This window comes from Stegostoma tigrinum, chromosome 35 (genome assembly GCF_030684315.1).
Source record: "Stegostoma tigrinum isolate sSteTig4 chromosome 35, sSteTig4.hap1, whole genome shotgun sequence".
Taxonomy (NCBI): domain Eukaryota; kingdom Metazoa; phylum Chordata; class Chondrichthyes; order Orectolobiformes; family Stegostomatidae; genus Stegostoma; species Stegostoma tigrinum.
In genome coordinates, this window is record NC_081388.1 from 12466191 (window position 1) to 12489562 (window position 23372).

The 23372-nt window shown below is 43.5% G+C and overlaps 1 protein-coding gene across 5 annotated transcripts in view; it reads left to right on the top strand.

The window, feature by feature from the left end:
* rfx1a (regulatory factor X, 1a (influences HLA class II expression)) overlaps positions 1-23372 on the top strand; it is a 143013-nt gene that overhangs the window by 104232 nt on the left and 15409 nt on the right. For all 5 annotated transcript variants that reach the window (XM_048521819.2, XM_059639820.1, XM_059639821.1 and 2 more), the window contains 5 exons: positions 9564-9673; positions 12620-12771; positions 12902-12999; positions 19194-19343; positions 20954-21162. In XM_048521819.2, coding sequence (XP_048377776.1) covers positions 9564-9673; positions 12620-12771; positions 12902-12999; positions 19194-19343; positions 20954-21162 — 719 coding nt within the window. The remainder of the gene's footprint in view (positions 1-9563; positions 9674-12619; positions 12772-12901; positions 13000-19193; positions 19344-20953; positions 21163-23372) is intronic.

Here is a 23372-nt window from a genome sequence, read left to right on the forward strand (position 1 = left end):
AACATGCCCTTCTGTACTTCGATGAGGCATGGTATTTACACATCAAAGTGTAGATTGGCTTGATGTACCATGACCGCAAGAATCCCAAATTAGTCAATTACCTACTCTCCATGATCAGCAAAGTGACACAAGGTATCATTGACAGTGCTGTTATACTAACAACTTCCTCACACAAACATTATAATCTGTATTCAGAATGGGCAAAAGAATTCCAGAGGCAAGGTGAGATTAACTATCCTCAACACAAAGGCAACATTTGATTGAGTGTATTACCAAGGAGCTCCAGTAAAATTGAATTCAGTGGTGATCAGGCAGACAAATCCACTAGCTAGAAGCATGTCTAATGCAAATGAAAATGGTCACTTCTTTTGGAACTCCTCATTTAATTTCCTTCACTGAGGGTTATCCTACCCTCGCAAGATAAGTGGACATGTTTGTGTGCTGCTGTAACCATCTGTTCCATTTGCTATTGCTCAGAATTCATTTGTGTAGCACGCAGCAATCCATGGACAATATTGGGACTTGGGCTGACACGTAGCACAAATATTACTAGTCACTTAAGTGTCTCCAACATGAAAGAGTCTGAATGTGTCCCTGTAACATTCAATGCTATTAATCAATCCTCCATTTCCCTGACAATCAATGTAATTGGCGGTCTGTATTTGACCAGAAGAAATTTGACTGAATTAGCTGCATAAACATTCTGGCTGCAAGTCCTGGTCAGAGGCTGGGTATTCCATGTTGTGGCTAATTCCTGGCTCCCCACAAAGTTCCCACTTCCTCTAAAATGCAAATCAGGTATGTGATGCAATATTTTCCACTTATGATGAATGCAATTTCACCAACATTGTGGATTCTCAATTTTGTCCTGGAAAGTATGGTCAGTGTTCTTAGTACTAGTCCACCATATTAAGCATTCACTGCAGTCAGTACCAGCGTAGCACAGGAGCAGTGTGCAGTGTCCACAAGATGCACTCTGGCAAGTCAAACAAACTTAATTTTGCAGCATCTTCTAAATAGCAGAGTTGGACAGTAACTTTACGTTTGGAAAAAAATGCAAAATTTTCACATTTTAGAGGGGTGATGGAACGTGGGATAGATTAAGCAAGATCCTGATGAGGTCCTTAAGTGTCTTAATTGGCCTGATCCTACTTGCCCACCCCATGATCTCCCCTCATGCATATCACTGGTGCTAGGAACACAGGCAAACCAATCAATTGGATAAATTCACCACAATTAATTCTTGCAGTGATGGATGTATTATGTGGTGCTTTGTCAAGGACGTTAGGTTGAATCTTACTTTTTTTTTGGCTGTGTCAGTTTTGTCGAGTTTTTTGGAAGATATTTTGCTGCAAGTCTTTGTGAGATCTCTTGTCATACCTTACCAAACTCAACTCATTAGCTACTAAACCCACCCCTATGGTGCTCCTATCACTCAATTCTAGCCCCATCTTACCGCACCTCATTTCCAGAAGAACTCACCACTACTGGATACCTGCTAAAAGACTGGCATCCCTGCCATTCACGCCATATTTAAAAGACTGCTGTGCACCCATTCAAGCACTGTAACTTACTCGGTGACAGACATTCAAAAGATGTTGGAGAAGGGGTAACTGGTGCCCGATTCTCTGACAGGGACCTGAAGGTACTGGTGGATGGAGTGGTGCAAAGGAGGGGTTTTCTCTTCCTGGAGGACCAGCAGAGGAGGCCATACCACCAGATCTTGGCAGCCTGGTCCAAGGTCACCAACTGGGAAAGTGCAGTTTTCACAGTCCAGAGGAATGCCCAGCAGTGCCGCAAGAAGGTCAATGACCTTCTTTGCTCCACCATGGTAAGTGTCACACTGTTCTGTCAGGTGCCTCACGCTCACTGTATCTCTGCCATTCCACCCGCATCCCACCAACACTCATGCTCTACCACTCTCTCTGTTGCCTGCAACATCTTCCCTCACTTGCTCTCATTTCCTCAATGTTCCAAGCCACTAACCCTACAAGGCCTCTGCAGTGCCTACACACTCGCCTGGACACTTCATTACCTTTTGACCACCTGCACCAAGATGAACAGCCATGCCAACCCCCTTCATATGACTCAGCCTCTCCCTTTCCCTCATTCCGGAAGAAGGCAGCCACAATTGGGCAGCTAGAGCCCAGATGAGAACAGGGGTGCCCAATGTCAAGAATCCTGCCCCCCACAAGAGAAGACTGGGATGGATTCTGCGGGGATTCCAAGACACCATGCCCTGCCAACTGAGTAAGTTCCATTCTTCATTCCAGTGTAATTCTGATACTGACCTCCAGCGTCAGGGTCATCAATTGAACACCACTTGTAACTATTGGCCACAATGCCTTTTCTGTCTTGTATCTTAACAGGCAATTGTTGGATGTCCACAAGACCGGTGAAGAAACTGCCTGCTCTGTTACCCTTCCCCTGTCCCTGAGCTCTTAAAAAAAAGAGTACCAAGGCCTCACAGAAAACATAGGCAAGGCTGCCTCCTGCACCTCTCACAAGCTCAGATACTGACTCTTCAGTTGGGATGTCACACTTAAAAATTTTGGGAGCACAAACTTGTGAGCACTTCACGGTGACAGTTCCACAAATGGCCTTGGAAGAAACAAGTCCAGGCCCCTGGCACCCAGAGGACTGCTGGAGTCCAGACACCTGCTCAGCCCCAGGCAAGGACGGACTCTGTGGCATCAGCAATCAACGACTTCATCCCACACACAGGGTGGAACAAGAGTAGCACACTATTGTGAGAGGCATGGCTGTCATAGCCCTGAGACTGCAGAAGTACAGTTATGCAATGGGAACCCAAGTACCTCAAAAATGCAATCACCTGGCTGCCTGATGACACAAAAATAAGAAGGGGGTCAAGTCGTGAGGATGACATAGAGAGACGTTGACTGAGATGAAAGTGGATGACAAAGAATCTACAGAGGGGTTAAGCAAGTGGACTAAAAATTGGTAGATGGAATTTAAAGTTAATGTGAAGTTATGCACTTTAGCAAGAAGAATAGAGGAACTGAACGTTATTTAAATGTAAAAAGAATGCAGAAAGCTGCAGGACATCAGGATTTGGGAGTCCTCATGCATGAATCACAAAAAGCTAGCATTCAAGTTCAGCACGTAAGAAGGAAGGCAAATGGAATGTTCACCTTTATTTAAAGAGAATGGAGTTTAAAAGTAGATAGTTTGAGCAAAAACTATATAATATAGTAGTCAGATCACAGCTGGAATACTGCAAAGACTTTTGGCCCTTTATCCAAGGAAAGACATACTGGCATTTGAACAGCCCAGAGAAAGTTCACTAGGCTGATCCCAGGTATGGAGAGACAGTCATATGAGGAAAAGTTGGGTAGGTTCAGCCTGTACTCGTTAGAATTTAGAAGAATGAGAAGCAACTTTGTTGAAACATACAAGATTCTTAGGACTTGACAGAATCAATGCAGAAAGGTTGTTGCCTTCGTACAAGATTTTAGGATCACAGGGCACAATCTCAGAATTAGGGATCACCCAACTAAGACAGAGATGGAGTGAAATTCTTCTCCCAGAGCATAATGAATCTGTGGAATTCTTGACCGCAGAGGGATGTTGAGGCTGAGTCACTAAGTATATTCAGTGCTGAGACAAAGAGATTTTTAATCAATAAGGTTTTGGGGAAATAGCAGGAAAGCAGAGTTAATTGTTATCAGATAATCCACGATCTCATTGAATGGTGGAGCAGACTTGATGGGCTGAATGGCCTATTTCTACTGCTTTGTTTTATGGTTACTTGGGCAGGTTGACAACTGCCATGGAATGCCAGATTCAGTACCTAAGGGTCTGCTGGAAAAGGACACACGAATGCACTTCATTTCCCCAGCCATTGGCCTTCATGTCTAAAGGTATGGCGACTGGAGTTGGTGAACCTGACACGCCCTTTAAGTGCCACTCCTCACATGGAGACAGGGTGGTGCTAGGAGGCACCCAGCAGGAAGAGGAAACACAGGTCCTTCAGAAGTCTCCTCTCAGGACACTCCATAGGTGCTCAGGCCTTTTAGCTCCACCCTGCCTGCCCTGCTCCAGTCCTTGGATGTTGAAAGGACCATCCAGACACAAACGTTCCGTGATCAGTTAACCCAAGTTCCAAAGCCAATAGGCTCTGCTGCCAAGCACTGGCCTCTGTGTGTTGCTGTTAATTGTGAATGAAGCAGTGAGTGATGCCTGGGACAGGATGATGCACACCATACAGAGAGCCAATGCATTAGAATCACCAGAGTTTAAGGAGTCTGCAGGTTTTGGTCCTATACAATACATGGATCTATGTGCAATATTCTTGCCTTTTAAAGATCTTAACATCCTGCAGCCCTCTCCTTCACAGGATGGAACTTTTTTCTCAGACTGTTAACTTCAATTTCAAGCATATGTTAGGTGACAACAAATACTGATCGAGCAGCGGTTTCCAGCTTTCACCTCCACATGTCAGTGAGGACCCAGACATCCAGATGCCCTTCCTGACAGTTCTGTCAATGAAGTCCACAAATTTAGCATCTCCCCAAGTCCCCACTCAACTTGTCTACACCAGCCATAAGACCATAGATATAGGAACAGAATTAGGCCATTCAGCTCATCAAGTCTGCTTCACCATTTGATCATTGCTGATGTGTTTCTCAATCCCATTCTCTTGCCTTCTTCCTGTTACCCTTGATTACCTAACTGATAAGAACCAATCTATCTATCTCTGTCTTAAAGACATTGAATGTCTTGACCTCCACAGCCACCTGTGACAATGAGCTCCACAAATTCACCACCCTCTGGCTGAAGAAATTCTTCCTCACCTCAGTTTGAAAGGGTGATCACTTCACTCTGAGGCTGTGCCCTTGGGTTCTACTCTCTCCTACTAGTGGAAACATCTTCCACATATCCATTGTATCCAGGCAAGTCAGTATTCTGTAAGTTTCAATGAGACACCCCTCATCCTTCTATAATCCATGGAGTATAGATCCAGAATGCTGAACCACTCCTCATATTAACCAGCCCTTCACCCCCAGGATCATTCTTATAAGCATCCTCTGGACCCCATCCAAGGCTAACACATCCTTCCTTAGATATGGGGGCCAAACTGCTTACAATATTCCAAATGCTATTGGACCAGAACTTTATATGGCCTTAACAGTATATCCCTACTATTATATTGTAGCCTTCTCAAAATCAGTGCTAACACAGCTTTTGCCTTCCTAACTGTCAACTAAATCTGCACATTAACCTTAAGAGAATCCTGAACTATAACTCTTAAGTCCTTTTGTGCTTTAGATTTTTGAACCCTTTCCCCAGTTTGAAAATCACTATGCCTCTATGCTTCCGAACAAAATGCAAAACCTCATATTTTCCTACATTTTATTCCATCTGCCATTTCTTTGCTCACTCACCTAGCATATCCAAGTCTTTCTGCAACGTCACTGCTTCCTGAACACTACTATCCCTCCATCTATCTTTGTGTAATCTGTAAACTTAGCATCAATGCCCTCAGTTTCTTTGTCCATGTCATTAAAATATTACTTAAAAGCTATGGTTCCAACACTGACCTCTGTGGAATCCCACGAGTAACCGGTTGCCATCCTGAAAATGACCCTTTATCCCCTACTGTTTGCCATCTGCCAATCAGCCAATCCTCTATCCATGCCAGTATCTTGCCTCTAACATCCCACAAGGTCTTTTCTTATTTGGTCAGGCTAAACAACCTATAACTTACTGTCTTTTGTCTCTTTCCTTTCTTAAACAGGGATATAACGTTAGCTACTTTGCAGTTCACTTTACGACCCTCCCTGACAGTGATTCCTGAAAGGTCACCACTGTTGCTTCTATTTTCTCCTCAGCCTTCAGTCACACTCCTCCCTTCACCACCGCACCGCCCCCACAAAACCCCTGGAAAATGACGTGACCATGTCAGATGTGTTCATCCAGTTTTCCCCATTGAAGCCAGGGTGCTCCTGATCATGGAACAATCCCCCTCTTACATTATCCCATTCCCATTCATCCTTTGATGCATTCTCCCTTACAGATATTGTTGTCCCTCTTCGCAATTGTTAATTTCCCGCCCTCTCAGCCTGCAACCTTTAATTCCCTGAACTGATTTTCTCCTAGTTTCTTTGGATGAAACTGTTATCAGACTGTGAGCAATCTAACTGGATGGCCCTGGATAAGAAGAGCCCAAATCCATGACCAAATTACATCCTCAACTTCATTGGTTGTACCCCCTTGGACTGGCCATATGGAGTCACAGGACTAACTGTGACTTCAGAGGCATTGAAACTCCTACTAAGAACGTTATGTCTTGATGCCTGACTGTGTCCAGTACAGTAGACTGGTATTGCAGTCTGTCCCTGACTTTCTCTGCAGGAACCCCTCACTGCCAAGTGCCTGTATTGACTTCAGTGAGGACAACACCCATCAGATTTTGAGACAGGGTTACTTGTTTGCTGCACATGCAGTTGTTGCTGTGTAAGCTCCTGGGACATGGGGCAGATGTGAAATTGACATAACAAGATGTCTGCATCCTTGACTGAGGACTGCTGACCAGCGTGGCAAGCTATCTGGCGTATATCTGCACTGATAGGTGCAGCAAGGCAATGCTGAGATGCTGCAAGCATTCAGATAGGCAATGAGCGAGCAAATGCTGACAGAGCCAGCAAGCAGTCCTGAGACGCAGCCTGTTCCAGTTGTGAGTGGGGTGCTGGTACCTGTCCCTGTACTTGCAGCAACTTTTCAATGCTAGTTGCTGGTGCACCCTACAGTGCAGGTCTGTGCTTCCTCATAATCTGCAAGTGGATTGGAGCAGTGCCATAGGGGTGGCAAATTTCAGAAGCCACAGCCTGTGACTGAGAGGTGCCTGCAGCTGACTCCCATTGATTGTGCCTTAAGATGCCGTGAGCAGAATAGAAACTCTCCACAGCCTGTAGTGGGCTGAAATCGTCAGATACCTATCCAGACTTCCATGTCAAGAAATCACAGCGTCTAGTTTGTTCGTAATGGTTGTAGGAAATGAACCTGCATATTAATGAGGTGAGGAAGGGTCACCAAACCCGAAACATTAACTCTGTTTTTCCCTTCACAGATGCTGCCAGACCTGCTAGGCTTTTCCAGCCACTTTGTTTTTGTTGTTAATGATGTACAGTTAATAGCAAAATCAGAAGTTTCTGGAAAAGCACAGCAGGTCTGGCAGCATCTGTGAAGACTAAATTATCGTATCCAGTGACCCTTCCTCAGTACAGCATCCACAGTTCTTTTGGCTTTTAGTTTGTACAGTTAATAAGTCGGTAACAAGCAATAATTGTCCTTAATTGGCATTCCATCAGTGTCCAGCAAGAATCTTGCCTCAGCACCAGAAAGGAGTTTAAAAATGGAGCAAGTTTTCACTGGTGTTGAGATAGGCCTCACTGGACTTCCTGCTTAATTCTGTAACAGTTCTCACCATGTCCCATGTCATTCCGGTTCTTGTAGAATTCTGATCGTAATACCTAATGCATTGCCTTCATCTTTCCTTTCTGTTATTTCCTCAAAGAATTCAGTCAGATTGGTAAGAAATGACTTTCCTTTTGAAACTATTATAATTTTGGTTTCTAGACACACTTGTATTTTATCTTTGAGTAAATATTCCATAATCGATCCAGCTCTCAACAGTAAGCTATTCCCCTCCCCTCCCTTGTCTGCCTTCCGCAGGGACCGTTCCTTCCGGGACACCTTGGTCCACAGTTCCTTCACCCCAACACCTCCCCACGGCACCTTCCCCTGTAACTGACGAAGGTGCAACACCTGCTGATTTACCCCCTCCGTTCCCAGAACCTGAGGGCCCAAACATACCTTCCAGGTGAAGCGACACTTTACCTGCACTTTCCAGAATCTTGTCTACTGCATTCGTTGCTCGCAGTGTGGTCGCCTCTACACTGGGGAAACAAAGCGTAGACTTGGCGACCACTTCGCAGAACATCTGCGTTTTACTTGCAAAAAAGACCCTGAACTACCTGTTGCCTGCCACTTCAACGCACCATCCCGCTCCCCGGCCAACATTTCCGTCTCTGGCTTGCTCCAGTGTTCCAGCGAAGCCCAACACAAGCTGGACGAACAACACCTCATTTTCCGCTTGGGGACACTCCAGCCCTCTGGACTTAATATCAAGTTCAATAATTTTAGGGCCTAAACTGTCCCACGTCCCAGCCCCCTACCCTACACACCGGGTTTTGTAACCACATAGCCGACCATTACACACCCTCTGTTGTTAGTCACTAACAGTCCCCATTAACAACTATTCACCCTCCCAGCCTGATCGTTTGCAACTCCTTTGTCTGTCCAATTGTCTTTCTCTCTCTTTGGGCAATATCCTATTGTTTACTCCCTACCTCACCCTCCTCCCTATTTTCTGCAAATAAACTGATGTTTTCCCAGACGCCATCAGTAAATGTTTTAATATCTTTGTCGTGTGTTGAGATGTGTGCATTTCATTATTTTTATCTTTTAGCAGTCCTATCCCCATCCATGTTTTCTTTTGTTGTTTGTATTTGTAGAATGTTTTTATTAAATGTTAATTTAAATTTGTAGTTTCACTTTGCCTTCTAGTTATTTTCCTACTTTCCAAAGTTCGGTTTTTTTTGTCATATCCTCCTTTTTGACTGTGCACTCAATGGGCAAAATTTAATGGTTCCCCTTCCAGGGTTCAAGGGCGTGTGATCATGCAAGAAAATACAGGATGTCCATCCATCCAATAAAATCTTGAGCAGGAAAGCTTTGCAAGTGGCCTTCCACCCCAGAAGCCGGTTGAGTCCTTTAAATGATGGACTGAGTGACTCGTCAACTAGAGAGGCTGGCCACCAAGCTCCATCTCCTCTTCAATATTAATCCCTGGTGAAGGTCTCACTGTGGTACTGGATGTAGCTACCATTCCTAGAAATGATGCTGGTATTGGAGAGCTGTCAGCCTTTGATGGAGCAGCGGCTCTCAAGAAAGGATTTCTGCCTACCAAGGGCTTATTCAAATGGGAAGCCTAATACAGCCCAGATATATGTCCAATAATGCTGGGCCTCTGAGAGAAAAGTGGCATTGGTTGCACACTAATTCTTTAAAGTAGATTAGATTTACTGCAGTAAATCTCAGCCAATATGCACCATTGAATTTGGTTGCACGAATATTCCTTATTTCTTTATTCATCCATGGTGTTCTATTGCTGGCTAATTCTGTCTTACATTTTGGTGGAATTGATAATTGGTCATTGAAACGCCTCTCAGCTGCTGTATTTCTTTGTTTGTCAGTTGAACGTAACTTTAATTTTCCCAAGTTTCATTCTCGACTTATTAAAGTAAACTTTTACCAATGTATTACTTTTGTCTTTGCCTTGCTTATGCTATTCTCGATCTTATATTAAAGCTTTCAATTCCTTTTCCCAGTGTTCATAATATTTTATGTGCGTAACAAGAATTTAGTGGAATGAATGCATTCTTAATTCATATTCTATTTATATTTATTAATGGCATTGCAAGCCAAACTACTACTAAAATAGTAATAAATTCTTCAAATTTCTTTGCCTTCTTTTGTAGGCTATTCTGGATGTGATGGTGAACCTACAGTTTACTCTGGTTGAAACTTTGTGGAAGACATTTTGGCGATACAACACTTCCCAGTCCAGTGATGGCTCAGGGTTGTCAGTGTGAGTGATTGATAGAATGTCTTGCAGGAGAAAAGTGAGGGTGGGAAAGAAATTGAGGTGAGCTATAGATAAGGTGGGGTGTGGGTGTTGCATTGGATTAATCAACTAAGCCAGAGCTCTAAATCCAACAGAATGGCATTGTAGATATTTAAAAACTGTCAGATATTTTGTCAGGTGATAATGGGAACTGCAGATGCTGGAGAATCCAAGATAACAAAATATGGAGCTGGATAAACACAGCAGGCCAAGCAGCATCTCAGGAGCACAAAAGCTGATGTTTCGGGCCTAGACCCTTCATCAGAGAGGGTGATGGGGAGAGGGAACTGGAATAAATAGGGAGAGCTCGGGAGGCGGACCAAAGATGGAGGGAAAACAAGATAGGTGGAGAGGAGAGTATAGGTGGGGAGGTAGGGAGGGGATAGGTCAGTCCAGGGAAGATGGACAGGTCAAGGAGGCGGGATGAGGTGGTAGGTAGGAAATGGAGGTGCGGCTTGAGGTGGGAGGAAGAGATGAGTGAGAGGAAGAACAGGTTAGGGAAGCAGAGACAGGCTGGGCTGGTTTTGGGAAGCAGTGGGGGGAGGAGAAGAACTGGGCTGGTTTTGTGATGCAGTGGGGGGAGGGGAAGAACTGGGCTGGTTTTGTGATGCAGTGGGGAAAGGGGAAGAACTGGGCTGGTTTTGGGATGCAGTGGGGGAAAGGGAGATTTTGAAGCTTGTGAAGTCCACATTGATACCATTGGGCTGCAGGGTTCCCAAGCGGAATATGAGTTGCTGTTCCTGCAACCTTCGGGTGGCATCATTGTGGCACTGCAAGTGGCCCATGATGGACATGTCATCTGAGGGATGGGAGGGGCAGTTGAAATGGTTTGTGACTGGGAGGTGCAGTTGTTTGTTGCGAACCGAGCGGAGGTGTTCTGCAAAGTGGTCCCCAAGCCTCCGCTTGGTTTCCCCAATGTAGAGGGAGCCACACCGGGTGCAATGGATACAATATACCACATTGGCGGATGTGCAGGTGAACATCTGCTTGATATGGAAGGTCAGCTTGGGGCCTGGGATGGGGGTGAGGGTAGAGGTGTGGAGGCAAGTGTAGCACTTCCTGCGGTTCCAGGGGAAGGTGCCAGGTGTGGTGGGGTTGGAGGGGAGTGTGGAGCGGACAAGGGAGTCACGGAGAAAGTGGTCTCTCCGGAAGGCAGACAAGGGTGGGGATGGAAAAATGTCGTGGGTGGTGGGGTCGGATTGTAGATGGCGGAAGTGTCAGAGGATGATGCATTGTATCCGGAGGTTGGTGGGATGGTATGTGAGAACGAGGGGGATCCTTTAGGGGCGGTTGTGGCGGGGGCGGGGTGTGAGGGATGTGTTGCGGGAGACGCGGTCAAGGGCATTCCCGATCACTGCGGGGGGGAAAGTTGCAGTCCTTGAAGAACGTGGACATCTGGGATGTGCGGGAGTGGAATGCCTCATCCTGGGAGCAGATGCGGCGGAGGCGGAGGAATTGGGAATAGGGGATGGAATTTTTGCAGGAGGGTGGGTGGGAGGAGGTGTATTCTAGGTGGCTGTGGGAGTCAGTGGCCTTGAAATGGACATCAGTTTCTAGCTGATTATCTGAGATGGAGACTGAGAGGTCCAGGAAGGTGAGGGATGTGTTGGAGATGGCCCAGGTGAACTTGAGGTTGGGGTAGAAGGTGTTGGTGAAGTGGATGAACTGTTCGAGCTCTCCTGGGGAGCAAGAGGCGGCGCCGATACAGTCATCAATGTAATGGAGGAAGAGGTGGGGTTTGGGGGCTGTGTAGGTGCGGAAGAGGGACTGTTCCACATAACCTACAAAGAGGCAGGCATAGCTTGGGCAGGTACCCATGGCTACCCCCTTTGTCTGTAGGAAGTGGGAGGAATTGAAAGAGAAGTTGTTGAGGGTGAGGACGAGTTTGACTAGGCGGATGAGGGTGTCGGTGGAGGGGGATTGGTCGGGCCTGCGGGACAGGAAGAAGCGGAGGGCCTTGAGGCCATCTGCATGAGGAATACAGGTGTATAGGGACTGCACGTCCATGGTGAAAATGAGGTGTTGGGGGCCAGGGAATTGGAAGTCCTGGAGGAGGTGGAGGGCGTGGGTGGTGTCACGGACGTAGGCGAGGAGTTCCTGGACCAAAGGGGAGAAAATGGAGTCCAGATAGGTGGAGATGAGTTTGGTGGGGCAGGAACAGACTGAGACAATGGGTCGACCAGGGCAGGCAGGTTTGTGGATTTTGGGAAGGAGATAGAAACGGGCCGTGCGGGGTTGGGGAACAATGAGATTGGAGGCTGTAGGTGGGAAGTCCCCTGAGGTGATGAGGCCATGGATGGTGTTGGAGATGATGGTTTGGTGCTCGGGGTGGGGTCATGATCAAGGGGGCAGTAGGAGGAGGTGTCGGAGAGTTGGCGTTTGACCTTGGCGATGTAGAGCGGAGGGCTGCCTGTTCTGCGGGGGAGAGGTTGGCGTGGGTGAGAGGGGTGGAGAGGTTGAGGCGGTTGATGTCTCGACGGCAGTTGGAGATGAAGAGGTCAAGGGAGGGTAGGAGGCCTGGGGGTGGTGTCCAGGAGGAGGACTTGTGTTGGAGGCGGGTGAAGGCATCAGTGGAGGGAGGGTTAGGCTCCCGGTTAAAGAAGTAAGCGTGGAGGCGCAGGCAGCGGAAAAACTGCTCGATGTCCAAACGTGACTGGTATTCGTTGATGTGTGGGTGGAGGGAGACAAAGGTGAGCCCCGTGCTGAGGACTGACCATTTGTCCTCAGTCAGTGGGAGGTCTGCGGGGATGGTGAAGATGCGGCAGGGCTCAGTGTGGCTGTCTACTCTGGGGTTGCTTTGTCAGGATATTTTGTCAGGAATCTCTTTAGCATTCAGAAGAGAAACTAACCGATTACATGGTCATTGATAATGACCCAAGTTGTTGTTAACTTGATGTTTCCTTTTTGTAGTCATGATGAATCTGAGAAGCGCCTCCCTAAGTCATGCCTGGTTGTCCTCTGTAAGTATGAGCCATCTCTGAAGTGGACGAAATACTGTGATAACATGCTTTACCAAGGCCTGGTGGAGATCCTTATCCCAGATGTCTTACGACCTATCCCGAGTGAGTATTTCCAGTAGAGTTAAATAATGTTACAGTTACAGCTAGGACAGTTTTATGGATATATGTTTGGTAGTCGTGTGCACTGTGGCACATTCTCTATAGCTGTTAACTGCAATTACTTGGTTTCCAGGTGCCTTGACTCAAGCAATTCGAAATTTTGCAAAAAGCTTGGAAAATTGGTTAACCAATGCTATGATGAACGTTCCTGAAGAAATGGTTCGTGTGAAGGTAAAATGAGTTTCTCAGTTCCATAAATGTAATCTGATGCAAAGGGCGATGCACTTTAGGTTTAGGAGATACAAATATAATCATGATCATTTTCATTTTTTCAATTTTATCTAATCAAAAGTTTATGACTTGATATCAATCACATTCAATACTGGCAAACTTGAAATCAGAAACACAGATTGAAAGGTCAGGAGAAAAAAAATGGCCGACATGAGGCAAATTTTGCTGTGCCTAAGAACATGGATATTGAACATACACCAATAGTACATATTTATACAACATCTTTAACCTGGAAAAGCATCCCAGGACACTTTACAGAGGCATAATCAGACAAAAAAGCCTTAGAAGCAGATAGTAGGAGCAATAAGAAACTTCATCAAAAAGCCATGTTTTGAGGAGGGTCTGAAAAGATAGATGATAGTTACAGTGATTGTAACAATGTCAGCTAGGTGGACCTCATACAATGTGAGTTCCCTGACTGGGGCTGGTAATCTGGCCCAATCAGTGAGCTGTGGCTGACAGGTAAGAACAGGAATGTCAGATGTCCTGTTCGCCCTGAGAGCTGGCTCTGAGGGAGCTGAATCAGTGTCAAGGTGTCTGAATATGTAAAACAGATGACTTGGTGACAGGAAACTCGTCTTTGTGGAGTTATTCCAGTGGGATTAATGATGTAACCATGCAAAAGCGTCTGTTAGCTGAAGCCCAAATGGACTTCAGACAGGCACCACAACTGGCTTTGTCATTGGAAAATATGGCAAGTGTAGCATATGATTAGCTGGGCATTCCCCTGGAAGTGGGCCTTCTCACCAATCCAACTGAGCTTGAGGAAACACCACTTGAGTGGAGGCAATTGCACAGCCTCACTCTGGGCATATCCTAAACAGAGGGATTCTAGGTCAGCGAAACTTCAAAACAAAGCCAAGCGTCGGCCAAACGGTTAATGTTTTCTTCAGGATTTGGGCCCGCAAGCCATAGTAGTTGCTGCTGGTGTGCAGACTTGATTCAGGAAAAAAGACCTACTCTATCTAAAGTGAGTAAGAAAATTCCTCGGCTGGTATCCAGGAGAGTGAAAACCCTGGAAAGTCCATCTATATCTGGTTTGGAACAGTTAACTTGCTTACCAACATCCTAATCAGAACCTGTCAAAATAAACATTTGGTTAAATGGTCACCCAGTTCTGGTGGAGGTTGACAAGAGTCCAGCCATTTCAGTGATCACAGAACCAGTCTTTAACAAATTGCGTTCTGGATGCCAATGCTTAAGTTTGTGCAAGACTTAAGCTAGACTGAGAACCTATACTGGGGAACCTTTACAGAATAAGGGAACAATTTCGGTTCCAGTCTCTTAGGAGGAGCAGCTGGTTCAGTTGCCACTGATTGTTGTAAAGACACAGGCCCAAGCTTGTTGAGGTGAAATTAGTTGAGAAAAATTCACCTAGATTGGTTCAACATTTTTCAATTAGAAAATGGCTGCCTGAGTGAAGCCCTCATTAAATACCCAGAAGTTTTTCAGGAAGGTCTAGAGATTATCAAAGAAGCCAAGGCCACTTTGCAAGTTGACCAGGAAGCATTCCACGATTCTACCAGACCTGCCCAGTACCATTTGCCTTTCGGGCAAAAGTAGAAGTAGAAATCCAGATGCTGAAAAGTGAAGGAATCATCAAACCAGCCCAGTTTGCCGAATGGGCTACACCGGTTGTATCGATCGTGAAGTCTGACGGGTCAGTTCATCTTTATGTGGATTTTAAAGAAACAGTAAACCACTTTTCACAGCTGGAATAACACCCAATCCCCTGCATAGAGGATCTATACGCTTTCACACATCTGGACATAAGCCATGCGTACTTGTAATTGCAGTTAGATGAGGATTCCCAGAAGCATGCTACAATTAATAACCACAAGAATTTGTACCAATATACAAGACTGCCATTTGGGGTATGGTCAGCCAATGCAATTTTTCAGTGGACAATGGAGAATATTTTACAAGATCTACCCCAGGTCGCCATTTATCTAGATGACATGTTAAAACCAGGGAAGACCTATAAAGAGCGCTTAGAAAACTTAAACATAGTATTTAGATGTTTCTCCCAGATGAATGTATGCCTTAGAAGGGAAAACTGTGCTTTTCAGGCACCCTAAATGATCTGCTTGTCTACAGAGTTGACAAGACTCCGGGTTTCACCTGTTGGAAGATAAAGTGAGGGCAATTAAAGGTGCCCTGGCTCCTATAACTTTACCGAAGCTTAGCTCTTCAGCTGGTGAATTAATACGGAAAGTTCATTTATAACATGGGCTACAACCTGGCACCTGAGCATCAACTCTGAAAAAAGGGTCAGCCTTGAAAATGGTTGTGTAGCTAAGCCATAGCTTTTAGAGAAGTGAAGAAACAGCTATCATCCTCTAAGGTTTTGGCACACTGTGATTCCTAGTGACATCTGGTTTTGATATGCAATGCCTCCCTATATAGAGTTAGAATAGCATTTTCTCATAAGTGGCCTCATGGAGAGGAACGCCCAATAGTGTATGCATCCAGGACTTTTGGCTAATATAGAGCATAAATACATCCAGACCGAGAGAGAAGGTTTGACGGTCATATTTGGAGTCAGAAAGTTTCACCAATACCTTTACGGACGTAAATTTGTAATAATAATGGACCATAAACTCCTGCTAGGTCTTGTTAAAGAGGACAAGACAGTGCCACTCTAGCTTCAGGCTGAATTCAGTGATGGGGTCTCATACTAAGTGTCAGTTCAAAAACCGTCCAGGAGGCCAAGTAGCACGTGTGGATGCATTGAGCTGCCTCCCACTGGCAGATACACCATCGGTTGGTACTGCCATTGGAAGAGTCCATAATGCTTTTAAATTTTCTGGACACACTTCCAGCCACAGCTGACAATATCAGACTTTGGATGCCAAAATATCCAGTCGTTGCAAAACTGAAACACCTGGAGGCGATGGGGGAACTAAAACTGTTTTGGACCCAGAGAGACCAGATCACAGTAGAGGATGACATGTTCTTGTGGGGAGCAAGAGTGATTGTCCTGAGCAAAGGTTGCTGCCAGGTACTGGCTGAACTCGACCAAGGTCATCCAGGGGTTTTCAAAATGAAGATGTTGGCAAGACATTATGTCTGGTGGCCAGAATTAGATGCAGACATAGCTGTGTTGGTGGGGCATTGCCCAGAGTGCCAACAAGGACAAAAACTACCACAAACAGCTCCCCCACATTTGTGGGAATAGCCCAGTAAACCTTAGACTCAGGTACGTGTTGACTATGCAGATCCTTTTATGAACTCAATATTTGTAGTCTTTGTGGACATACACTCAAAATTGGTTGCACGTGTATATAGAGTTCTTTCGTCAAATGCAGTATCGACACGAGAAAAACAGCATGCATCTTTTTCAATACACAGACTCTGTGTTGGTCACTGATAAAGAGGCATCATTTACCAGCAGGGTATTTGAACATTGGACATATTGTATTCAACATGTAAGGACAGCTGCATACCTTTCATCATGCAATTGTCTGGCAAAAAGAGCAGCTCAAACTTTGAAGTCAGGCTTAAAGAAACAGCCTACAGCTTCATATACTTAACTGGCCTGGTTCCAATTTTATTATCGGACCACCCTCTCATGCAACTAAAGGGATAGCTCCAGCAATGTTGCTAATGGGGAGAAATCTGATCTTCCTGGACTTGGGGGTGTGGGTGAAATGGCATGAGGAACACCAATGCTGGACACAAGATTCAACTAGGCGAGAGAGAGAGAGAGAGAGTTTACTTCAGAGGACAAAGCTCCCTTTAGGAGCCATAGGAACTGCCCAGCATGGGTAAGAGGCATGTTCGATATGAGGTCAGTTGCTGTGAGGTATAAGGTTCGAGTCCTGAATGAGCATGTGGACCATACGAAAGCTGCAAACTTGCAAATGGTGCAGGAACAAAATGTGCCCGACTCTTCAACAGACTGTTTGACTGTTCTGGAACGTGTGGATTCTCCTCCTGTGTCAAATGTTGAAGATACCTCGGAATCTGAGATAGGCATGGTGGATGATGCCGCCTCGAGGCCTTTGCCACCAGAAGAAGAGAATGAATTTCTTCCGAGACGCTCTGGGCAAAGGAGGTGAGCTAACGTGTGGTAGACACCATCTGTATCTGAGGCAGAGTTGGAGGAACCTGACCCGGTGCTAAAACACCCCAGGAGGAGCTTAGAAAAAAGGAACCAATCTATATCCTCTGACTGCAAGGAGGGAGGGATATAGTGATTGTAACAAGGTCAACCAGTTGGACCTCGTTGAATATGTGTTCCCTGATTGGGGCTGTTAATTTGGTCCAATCAGGGAACCCTGGCTGGAGCTGGACCAGTGTCAAGGAGTCTACGTGTAAATAACGGGTGATTTGGTGACGGGATATTTCAGTAGTGTTTGGAGAAGGTATTCCAAAGAACCAAAGCAGCTGAAGGCGTGGTTGTCAAAGGGATAGTGGGATTTATCTGAAACTAAGAGCCTGAGAAATGGAGAGAATAGGAAGCTCAGCCAAATGATCTTTGGAAAATATGAATCTGGACATAAGGTAGGCATAGAGAAGAGTTTCAGGAACAGATTCAATCAGACAGAGTGCATGTTGATGATTTTGAAAGAATTTAAGTAGATATATTGAGATGGAAATTATATAAGAGATATAAACTCAATTCGTGGCTGACCAAATGTCTAGTGCAATGGTCTAATGGAGTGATCAGACATGGTCTTGTCTTTGAGCATGACCCTGAAAACAGATAACTTACATAATATGGCCAGATCAAGGGAGAGCATATATTGAAGAAAACCTTTAGAACGTACAGGAGAGCAGTGGCCTCAAATTATATTTGACAATATGAGTGGTAAATGATTGAATAACCTAATAATTTCATTTGTGGTACCCTTCCTGTGTATCTAATGTATTTTTCATGTTTGATAAATCCAAATACTGATTTATTTTTTAAAATTAGGAATGTGATCAATTTGTTTTTTTGATATTCCTCACCAAATAAATCATACATCACTGTACTTCATTACACAGTTTACGTAACAGGTCATCAAATTACAGTGAGGCATCAGTCCTGCTGTGGGGTGAGGAATTCAATTACACATAGATTTTCTTCATGTGACTTCTGCACCCAAAATACAGTATTTAAAGATGAAAAAGGAGCAGGAACATTTAAAATTTCAAAATCAGATCATGAGGAACAACCTTGTAATGGGCAAAAAATTAGACCAGTTGAAAGATAAGTATTTTAATCAGACTTGTTTGGACATGTTCTAACACATTTTAGGATAAGTGGATGTGAACCTAGACCTTCTGGCCCAAAGTTTCAAAGACAGGGGCACTGCCACAGTGTCAGAAGACTCTAGAAGATTTGTAAAGATTCTAATTTTTAATCAATCTTTTCAGACGTGTTTTTGCGCATCTATGGGACAGGTGCAACATGAACCTGGACATTCAAGCCTAGAAGTAGGGACTTTACCACTGCACCACAATAGCCCTTCCAACCGAATGATGTGCTTGTCATCTGTTTCAGGAAATTGTTTTTATTACAAGTACAGCTTTAACACTTTTATGTGTCGCACTTAAGAGTAGAAGCATGTATTCACTCCATCACCTCAAATTGTATGGTGTTGACCTGGAGGCCGTTTTGTTTGTGTCAAATTGGATATCTGAGTTTCAGATGCCCTTCAAGCATAACACATACTCTAATGCAGAGGTACTGGGTAATGCAGAAGCTGGAGAATCTGAGATAGCAAAGTGTGGAGGTGGATGAACACAGCAGGCCAAGCAGCATCTTAGGAGCACAAGGCCTAGACCCTTCATCAGGATTCAGTTGAAGGGTCTAGACCCGAAACGTCAGCTTTCGTGCACCTAAGATGCTGCTTGACCTGCTGTGTTCATCCAACTCCACACTTTGTTATGTCACATACTCTAATGTACGTTGTTCCAGGATGTGCAGGGGAAAGATTTATTCAAGGTGTTCCTTTTAAAATTGTATCACTTTGATTAATTTTATCCTTTAAATGAATCACTGTAACTTGTGTTTTAAAACTCTATATCAGAAAATAGATCAGTCCTTGACTGTTTTATTCACTCACCATTGGCCCATTGTTAATAAGTTCTAAATTGTATTTGGTCCTTAAGTATTCATTGCTGTTCATTTCTAACTCCTGTAGGTGGCAGCTGCAAGTGCCTTTGCACAGACTCTGAGACGTTACACATCCTTAAATCATCTTGCTCAGGCAGCCCGTGCTGTGCTGCAGAATACTGCACAGATTAACCAGATGCTGAGTGATTTAAACCGAGTAGATTTTGCAAATGTTCAGGTAATTAGACTGCACCAGAGAAAAGCTCCAGGTCCAATCATAATCATTCAAATTAGCTGAACTCAAACCAAGCAGTGTTAAGGGAGCACTGGTCTGGATTTTATGTTGGTAATGAGAACAGAACTGTCAGTGGTTGCTATCATTACTCCTTTGAAGTTCACACATACATCGTTAAATGCAGAAGCTGGCAGCTGATGTGATGGAAGCCATGCTTCTTTAGAAATTGAATACAGGAGATCCGCTAAATCAATCAATTGGAAGTTTCTCTACTATCATAAATTCTACATATCTTTTAAAATTGTCCAAAGTTAAGATATTTTATCTTCTACTATAAACCCATGTGTATGTCACAAATCACTTGTTATATGGAGTAAATTAAAAGTAGTGAACCTTTTGCTTCCCCATTTGCTGTGTTTGGGAATATTTTAATGTGACTGGTTGCTTACCTTCCTTGAAACCATCGCTGCTGCTGTATGCCTGGTATTTCCTTCACTCAGCGCCAGAAAGAAACTACCATCAATAAAGGAAAGTCTACACCACAGAGATTGCTATATCTTTGTTGGCAGCCTTCTTTTAGATCAGCAGAGAACATCATTGCATCCCCTCTGACCGGAAGATCATTCCATTTTGTGGATTTAGTGCCCTGGTTTAGGGAGAAAAAATGGATTAAGTAGATAATACCTCATTTAATTGTTATCCTTTGACCCATTCCTGCAAATGACATTGTGTAGCAGTAGGTTAATGCCAGATTCTGCCTAAGCTCTGATATTCAAAGGTCAGATAGCCTGAAAACATCAACTGCCCGTATCCTCAGACATAGAATGATACAGACCTCTTCTAACACTTGGAAAGAAGAAGAAAATAATAGTTGAGAGAGTTGGGGACATTAGATGTGATCTCTCTGAATCCAAGATGAAAGGAAGATCATGGTACAAGTCTGTACATGTGTCATCTGCTGTTTATGTTATTTTAAAGCAAATACCATATCAATATAGTAGCTGGAAAGTGTTAATCAATTTAGTTACAGGAAGACACGTGATTATATAGAACTTAAAATGCTTCAAATTCAAAAAAATACTTTCCAATGCAATTACAGTTGTTATGTGGAATAGCATGATTCAGATGACACACAATTTAGTGGTGTGGACTGTGGGATGAATGCTAGCCAGAGAAGTAGGAAAACCTTGTACCCCAAGTAATGCCAAGGAATATTTAATATCCATCTTGACCACAAGAGCAAGCAAATAGACTCTAGTTTTGCCATTTTTCATCTGACCAATGCAACATTTTCTCAGTACTGTACTCAAGTGTCAAACTCACCTGAATCCTGAAGCAAAGCTTGAACCTACAAGCCTCTGACCGTAAGATGCTATCAATCAAAGTCAAACTGTCATTTGTGATTCGTCACTTGCATTTTCTCAATTTAGAGTTGATTCTGTGTTGGTTATGAGTTCATGTAGTGTGAAACTAATCAGAGGAGCTAGATCACCCTCTAGTTAATGTCTTTGTCAGTGAGAGAAGTCTCTGGCATATCTTGTCTTTTGAAAATCAGTTTATATTTGATGAGCAGATATACATGTACTGTAATAGTGACTTAATGGTTTTCTCAGGAACAAGCTTCATGGGTGTGTCGTTGTGAGGATGGGGTTGTGCAAAGGCTGGAACAGGATTTTAAGATGACTTTACAGCAACAGAACTCCTTAGAGCAATGGGCATCCTGGTTAGACAGCGTGGTAACCCAGGTCCTCAAACCATATCATGGCAGTCCTAGTTTCCCCAAAGCTGCCAAACAGTTCCTGCTCAAGTGGTCCTTCTACAGGTGGGTGTTATAATACTGTTCTGCATAATTAGAAATGTGTTATTAAATGAAAATGTACTTAGTATGTGTCATGATGCACAGGAAATTCAATTACAGTATGTTACAGTAAATCCTCTATCGATCAATCATGAATTCGCCTATCCACACCAAAATTAAGTACCAACAAAAATCAACATCTGCAAGAAAAATATCACATATCCGAGATTTTTAATCTAGTTTTAACGAGCTCCGCTGTCACAAATTTCATCATTTGCTGCCAGACCTGCTGAGCTTTTCCAGCAATTTCTGCTTCTGTTTTTGATTCACAGCATCTACAGTTATTTTGGTTTTTATGACATATCCAACACCTCCTTGAAATCATGTCATGTTTTGGCCTCAACGTTTTTCTGTGGCTGTAAATTCCACAGGCTCACCACTCTCTGGATGAAGAAGTTTGTACTCATCTCAGTCCTAAATGGTTTTCCTCAGATACTTAGACTGTAACCACTGGTTCTGGTTCTTTGGCTGGAACAGGCAAAATAGCAACACTTGAACACTTAATTTTCTCCAGTCATTCAGTTTTGATACAATAGTAGACTTAAAATTGCTTTGTACAAATGATCAGGATTAATCCTAGAATTTCTTTCCAGAAGCAATGTAAAATATACTTTGATAACCTGTATCATGCCGAAGCCTATTGTCTCAACAACTATTCCAAATCATAGGATAAATAAGATTGTTCATTCATATTAAGTCCATTAATAACAGATTTACATGATAGAAAAATATAGACAGAATTTGCAAATGACCCAAGTTGTGCCCAGATTATTAATAACAGGAGTATATTTATTAAGAAATATATACCTTAACTTCCTGTATTTGAATATTGTGCATGTAATTGCGTTACATCCTGCATAGGCAGCTACGACAAGATGACCAGCTTACAGCTATGGTCACAGTCAAATTCATGTCATGATGATCTGATAATCCAGAACAAAATTAACTTTTATTTAGAAAGTGTGGATTAGTTAATGAAAGCTAAAAGACAAATTGTGTCTATGTAAATTGATTGAGTTTTTGATGAGCTAATTTAGGGGATTTAAGAGGATAATGTGTATAATGAAGTGCATTTCTGAAAGTCATTTGATAAAGTGCTGCACAACAGCCTGCCAGTAAAGTCAAAGCTTATAAAGCTTAAAAAGGACAATAGCAGTATGGATATCAAGTTGGAAGAATGACCGGAAACAGGTAAGCATCCTCTTTTCTTACTTGACGAAAGTTATACAGTAGAGGTTCCCAGGCTTCGTTCCCAAGACCACTGCTTTTCTATTTAAACTAATAATCTGCAATTGTCTACGTAAAGTACTGTATTACAATTTGCTGATGACTCAGAAATTGAAGTATTATGATACATCAGTTTGATAATCGATAGACTTCAAGAAGACTTAAATAGACTGATGGAATTGTTGGAGACATAACAGATGAAATTTAATCAACAGGAAGTACAAAGAGAAACAATGTAAAATAAAAGATATAATTCTAAAGTGTGCAAGAACACACACCTGGCAACATGTATGCCCACATTGTTGATTTGATTTGATTTATTATTGTCACATGTATTGAGATACTTGGTGTAGAGCAAATTGAGTAAGTGATTAAAAAAATAGGATCTTAAGGTTCATAAATAGGCATGGACTACAAAAGCAGGCAAGTCATGATGAATCTTCATAAAATACAATTTTCATCTCAACTGCAGTATTATGCCCAGTCCTAGGCTCTTCAGAGATATTTGAAAGCTAAGAAAGAGTGCAGAAAAGATTTAGAAGAATGTTTCTAGGGATAAGGGACTTCAGTAACAAGGAAAAATCAGAGCGTTTTCCTTTTAGAGGATAGAGTTGATGAGCAATTTGATAAAGATGTTTAGAATCATGATGGCAGATAAAGAGAAACTTTTACCATTGGCAGACCAGCATTTAAGAACCAGAGGACACCAATTTAAGGGTGAATGACCAAAGAACAAATGGCAACATGACAAAAATCATTTTTAGACAGTGAGTGGTTAGGATCTGGAATGCCAGAGAGCGCGGTGGAGGCAGATTTAATTGAGGATTTCAAGGTGAATTAAATGAACAAAGTAAAAACTTACAGGATATGGGAAAAGGTTGCAGAGTAAAAGACTAATTAAGTTGCTCTTGCAGCGAGCGGCACTGATACACTGCGTATAATGGTCT